Genomic DNA, 6,000 nt, shown 5'->3' on the forward strand with positions numbered 1-6,000 from the left:
AAATCCCCCCCCCCCAAATCCCCACTGCCCCGTTTTGCACCTTTGGGGGACCCCAAAATTTGGGGGTCCTGAGGTTTGGGGGGAACCCCCGAGGGTTTGGGGGGGGTAAAAAAAAAAGCACGTTTTGGGTGGAAATCTCAGCAATTTGGGTGAGAAAAGGATGATTTTGGGAGGGAAAGCCCAGCAAGTTTGGGGCCAAAAACAGAGATTTTGGCTCCAAAGCCCCGAAATTTTGGCAGGAAATGAAAATCCCAAAATTTTGGCTCCAAACCCCAAAAATTTGGGGGTGAAACCCCAACGATTTGGGAGTGAAACCCCAACATTTTGGCTTCAAACCTCAGAAATTTTGGGGTGAAATTCCAACATTTTGGGGGGGAAATCCCAACATTTTGGCTTCAAAGCCCCCAAAATTTGAGGGGGGAAAATCCCAACATTTTGGCTTCAAACCTCTGAAGTTTTGGGGTGAAATCCCAATGATTTGGGGGGGAAATCCCAACATTTTGGGGGTGAAATCCCAACATTTTGGGGTGGAATCCCAAGGATTTGGGGGTGAAACCCCAACGTTTTGGCTCCCACCCCCTGACATTTGGGGGCGAGGTCGTGGCAGTTCCAGGTCCAACCCCGACGGTTTGGGGTGAAATCCCGACCAGGTTTGGGGTGAAATCCCGACCATTTTGGCTCCAAAATGCCCCGAGTCGGGTCCAACCCACCCAAACCCTGGCCCTGCCCCACCCGGCACTGCCCCACCCGGCCCGGGGCTGGCCCACAGTGGCCTGTCCCTCACACGTGGGCTGAGCCACTGGACTGGGCCTAGGCCAGGCCTATCACACACAGCCAGGCCTGTGCCTCACACGTAGGCTGAGCCACTGGACTGGGCCTAGGCCGGGGCTGTCACACGCAGGATCAAGTTTAGGCCAGGCTTATCAATCACACGTAGGCCGACTCGCTGGACCGTGTCCTGCCCAGAGCTGTCACAGGTAGGACCAAGCCTAGGCCAGGCCTCTCAATCACACATAGGCCAACTCGCTGGACTGTGTCCTGCCCAGGGCTGTCCCACACAGGACCAAGTTTAGGCCAGGCCTGTCCCTCACACATAGGCCGACTTGCTGGACCGTGTCCTGCCCAGAGCTGTCACAGGTAGGACCAGGCCTAGGCCAGGCCTATCACACATAGGCTGACTCCTGGACTGTGTCCTGCCCAGGGCTGTCACAGGTAGGATCAAACCTAGGCCAGGTCCATCACACGTGGGCCAACTCTCTGGACTGGGTCCTGCCCAGGGCTGTCCCTCACACGTAGACCAGCCCTATCACACGTAGGCCGACTCGCTGGACCGTGTCCTGCCCAGGGTGGCCATCACAGGTAGGACCAGGCCTAGGCCAGCCCTATCACACATAGGCTGACTCCTGGACCGTGTCCTGCCCAGGGCTGTCCCACACAGGACCAAGTTTACACCAGGCCTATTTCTCACACGTAGGCCGACTCGCTGGACCGTGTCCTACCCAGGGTGGCCGTCACAGGTAGGACCAGGCCTAGGCCAGGCCTATCACACGTAGGCCGACTCGCTGGACTGGGTCCTGCCCAGGGTGGCTGTCACAGGTAGGACCAAGCCTAGGCCAGGCCTATCACATGTAGGCCGACTCGCTGGACCGTGTCCTGCCCAGGGCTGTCCCTCACACATAGGCCAGGCCTCTCAATCACATGTAGGCCGACTCGCTGGACTGTGTCCTGCCCAGGGTGGCTGTCACAGGTAGGACCAGGCCTAGGCCAGCCCTATCACACGTAGGCCGACTCGCTGGACTGTGTCCTGCCCAGGGTGGCTGTCACAGGTAGGACCAGGCCTAGGCCAGCCCTATCACACGTAGGCCGACTCGCTGGACTGTGTCCTGCCCAGGGTGGGCGCGGCGGGGGCGGGCGCGGCGGGGGCGGCGCCGGGCGGGTCCTTGCGGCGGGCGGAGGCCTCTCCCAGGGACTTCCTTCGGGCTCGGGCCCCCCGGACGGCCGCGCGCACCTTGCGCCAGCCCAGGTGGTTGAGCTCGGCCAGGTTGAGCAGGACGCAGACGCCGGACACGGCGAACATGAAGACGAGGAAGACGGTCTTCTCGGTGGGCCGCGACACGTAGCACTCCACCTCCTTGACGCAGGGGTAGCGCCCGCACTCGAAGATGGCGGGCACGTTGAAGCCGTAGAGGAAGTACTGCCCGCCCAGGAAGCCGATCTCCAGCGCGTTGCGGAACACCACCTGGATGACGTAGAAGCGCGAGATGCCCTCCTGGCGCTTGGCCTTGGCGCTGCGCCCGGCCCGCGGCGCCGGCGCCCCCACCGTGGCCGGCACCGCCGCCTCCTTGGCGTCCAGCGGCCCGTCCGGCTCATCCTTGGCGGGCGCCCCCAGCCCGGCCTTGGCCCTCTTGGCGTCGTAGAGGAAGGAGCAGCGGCGCTCGCGCTGCTTGGCCGCCTGGTGCACCGAGTAGGTGATGAAGCAGAGGCTGGGCGTGCACACCAGGATGATCTGGAAGACCCAGTAGCGGATGTGGGAGATGGGGAAGGCCTTGTCGTAGCAGGCCTGGTTGCAGCCGGGCTGGAGGGTGTTGCACATGAACATGGTCTGCTCGTCCTCGTAGACCGTCTCGCCCACGATGGCCACGATGAGGATGCGGAAGATCACCACCACCGTCAGCAGGATCCTGCCGGGGCAGCGGGGTGGGCACGGGGGGCTACCGGGGTGGGGAGGGGGCTACTGGGGGTGGGGATGGGGCTAACGGGGGTGGGAATGGGGGGTACCGGGGTGGGGAGGGGGGGCCTGCCTGGATGTAGGGCATGGGTTGGGGCTGGACTTGGGGGTCAGACCTGGACCTGGACATCTGGGCCCTGCTGGACCTGGGTGTGTCGGACTTACCTGGACATCTGGGTCCTACCTGACCCTGGACATGTGGGTCCTGCCTGGATCTGGGACATGGGTTGGGGCTGGAAATGTGGGTCCTACCTGGACATCTGGGTTCTACCTGGACCTGGGTGTGTGGGACTTACCTGGATGTAGGACATGGGTTGGGGCTGGACTTGGGGGTCAGACCTGGACATTTGGGCCCTGCTGGACCTGGGTGTGTGAGACTTACCTGGCCCTGGAGATGTGGGTCCTGCCTGGGTCTGGGACACGGGTTGGGTCTGGATTTGGGGGTCCTACCTGGACATGTGGGTCCTACTGGCCCTGGGTGTGTGGGACTTACCTGGACATCTGGATCAGACCTGGACTTGGGGGTCCTACCTGGGTCTAGGACATGGGTTGGGTCTGGGCACGTGGGATTTACCTGGACTTGGGGGTCCTCCCTGACCCTGGTGATGGGGGGGGTCTGGAGATGTGGGTCCCACCTGGCCCCACCCCCCGTTCACCTGTCCCTGCTCACCTGGGCCGGCCCCGCCCCCCCCTCCCTGCCCGGCCACGTGACCGCCCCGGTCAGCCGGGCCCTGAGCCCGTGGGTGGCCCTTGAGCCACCGGGGTCACCCGGGGTCACCCGGGGCCACCTGGAGCCCCACACGGGGGGGCCACCTGGGCCTGACCCCAAATCCTGGCCCTGACCCCAAATCCCATCCCCCCGACCCCAAATCCCATCCCCCCGACCCCAAATCCTCTCCCTGACCCCGAATCTTGTCCCCAACTCCAAATCCCGTCCCCCCGACCCCAAATCCTGTCCCCGACCCCAAATCTTGGCCCTGACCCCAAATCCCATCCCTCAACCAAAATCCTGTCCCCCCGACCCCAAATCCTGTCCCCGACCCCAAATCCTGTCCCCCCCAATCCCACCTGTGCCCCCCAGTCCCACCTGCCCCAGGTGCCCCCCAGACCTTGTCCCATCCCCCTCCCGGGCTGTCCCCGGTGTCCCCTCCCGGGGGGGGGATCTCAGAGATCCGGGGGGGGTCTCGAGGGGGTTGGGGAGATCTGGGGGGGGTCCCGGGGGGGGTCCCAGGGGATCTCAGGGGGTCGTGGGGGGGTTCCAGGAGGGTTTCAGAGGTCTGGGGGTGGATGTGGGGAGGTCCGGGGGGGTCCCGGGAGATCTCGGGGGTCCCAGAAGGGTCTCGGGGGGTCGTGGGGGGGTCCCGGGAGGGTCTCGGGGGTCCGGGGGTGGATATGGGGGGATCCCGGGGGGGGTCGCGGGGGGGTTCCAGGAGGGAATCCCGGGGCTCCGAGAGCTCCCCGCGGGGGGATCCCGGTGGTCCCTCCCGAGCAGAGGTTTGGGGGGGGTCCGGGGGGATGCGGGGGGGTCCCGGGAGGGTCTCGGGGGTCCCCGGAGGGTCTCGGGGGTCCGGGGGTGGATGTGGGGGGGATCCCGGGGGGGTTCCAGGAGGGAATCCGAGGGCTCCCCGCGGGGGGATCCCGGTGGTCCATCCCGAGCGGGGGGCTGTGGGGGGTCCGAGGGATGCGGGGGGGTCCCGGGGGGGTCCCGGGGTGTCCCGGGGGGGTCGCGGGGGGTCCCCGACCTGCCGATCATGGTGGAGTGTTGCTGCACGGCCGCCTCCAGCAGCCGCTCCAGGATGGTCCATTCGCCCATGGCTCCGGGATCGGGGGGTGCCGGGCCCGGGGAACCCCCCCGGGACCCCCCCGGACCCGCCCCGGGACCCCCCCGGGCCCCCCCCCGGCTCAGCAGCCGCGACCCCCGGGCCCCCCCGGATCCAGAGGATCCAGCCGATCCTGAGGATCCATCGGCACAGGCCGCCGGGAGCGCCGGGAAAGGGGGGGAGCGCGGGGGGGGACTGGGAGGGACTGGGAGGGACTGGGGAGGGACTGGGGAGGGACTGGGGAGGGACTGGGAGGGACTGGGAGTGCTGGGGACACTGGGGGAGGGACTGGGAGCGCTGGGGGAGGGACTGGGAGGGACTGGGGGGGACTGGGAGGGACTGGGAGGGACTGGGGGAGGGACTGGGGAGGGACTGGGAGGGACTGGGAGTGCTGGGGACACTGGGGGAGGGACTGGGAGCGCTGGGGGAGGGCCTGGGAGGGACTGGGGGGGACTGGGAGGGACTGGGAGGGACTGGGGGAGGGACTGGGGAGGGACTGGGAGGGACTGGGAGGGGCGAACTGGGGCACTGGGAGCGCTGGGGGAGGGACTGGTCATACTGGGGTAGGGACTGGTTCTACTGGGGGAGGGACTGGCCATACTGGGGGAGGGACTGGGGGAGGGACTGGCCATACTGGGGGAGGGACTGGCCATACTGGTGCCCCCGTAGCGGTTTCCCCGTGGCCCCGCCCCCCGCGCATGCGCAGTCGCTGCCATGGCGCCGCTGCGCGTTCACGTCCTTTACTGGTACCGGGGGGACCGGGGGGGGGAACCCAATTTTGGGGGGGGTCCCCAAATTCCCGGAGGGGTCCTCAGTTCATGGGAAGGGCCCCCAAATTCGGGGGGGGGTCCCCATTCGTGGGAAGGGTCCCCAGTATTCGGGGGGGGGGGTCCCCAATTCATGGGGGGGGTCCCTGTGGCCCTGGGGGGGTCCCGAATTCATGGCAGTGTCCCTAATTCTGGGGGGGGTCCCCAATTCATGGGGGGGTCCCCTGTGCCCTGGGGGGGTCCCCAATTCATGGGATTGTCCCTAATTTTGGGGGGGCTCCCCAATTCATGGGGGGGGTGTCCCTGTCCCCTGGGGGGGTCCCCAATTCATGGCAGTGTCCCTAATTTTGGGGGGGTCCCCAATTCATGGGGGGGGGGGTCCCTGTGCCCTGGGGGGCTCCCCAATTCATGGGGGGGGGTCCCTGTGCCCTGGGGGGGTCCCCAATTCATGGCAGTGTCCCTAATTTTGGGGGGGGGTCCCTAATTCATGGGGGGGTGTCCCTGTGGCTGGGGGGGATCCCCAGTTCTAAGGGGGGGGTCCCCACTCTCGGGGGGTCCCTGTGGCCCTGGGGGGGCTCCCCTGCACTTTTTTTGGGGGGAGGGGGTCTCCTTTTTTAGGGTGTCCCCCCCCCACTGACCCCCTCCTTCCCCCCAGCGGGGCCTGAGGCTACAAACCCAAGGTGAG

General features: G+C 66.5%; 1 protein-coding gene and 1 long non-coding RNA gene across 12 annotated transcripts; one reads left to right on the plus strand and one right to left on the minus strand.

Moving 5' to 3' along the window:
* Positions 1–1,039: 1,039 nt before the first annotated feature.
* On the plus strand, positions 1,040–2,219 carry LOC127463882 (uncharacterized). Its single transcript, XR_007901052.1, has 3 exons — positions 1,040–1,137; positions 1,748–1,826; positions 2,142–2,219. It is a non-coding gene; the product is annotated as an uncharacterized LOC127463882 (long non-coding RNA).
* On the minus strand, positions 1,079–4,717 carry LOC127463880 (gap junction delta-2 protein-like). Of its 11 annotated transcripts, none has more exons than XM_051773893.1 (3): positions 4,471–4,717; positions 1,827–2,681; positions 1,079–1,137 (listed from the first exon to the last, which is right to left on the minus strand). In XM_051773893.1, exons 1-2 carry the CDS (start codon positions 4,539–4,541, stop codon positions 1,853–1,855), a joined length of 900 nt encoding a protein of 299 aa, XP_051629853.1. In that variant the 5' UTR covers positions 4,542–4,717; the 3' UTR covers positions 1,079–1,137; positions 1,827–1,852. The 11 variants fall into 11 exon arrangements, with proteins under 11 accessions (XP_051629853.1, XP_051629854.1, XP_051629858.1 ...); XM_051773894.1 differs by lacking the exon at positions 1,079–1,137 and adding an exon at positions 1,241–1,359; XM_051773898.1 differs by lacking the exons at positions 1,079–1,137; positions 4,471–4,717 and adding exons at positions 2,925–2,937; positions 3,198–3,365 and having other exon boundaries at positions 1,581–2,850.
* Positions 4,718–6,000: the final 1,283 nt, after the last annotated feature.

Source organism: Manacus candei, unplaced genomic scaffold (assembly GCF_025592945.1).
Source record: "Manacus candei isolate 608988 ecotype Guabito, Panama unplaced genomic scaffold, ASM2559294v1 h1tg000178l, whole genome shotgun sequence".
Classification (NCBI taxonomy): domain Eukaryota; kingdom Metazoa; phylum Chordata; class Aves; order Passeriformes; family Pipridae; genus Manacus; species Manacus candei.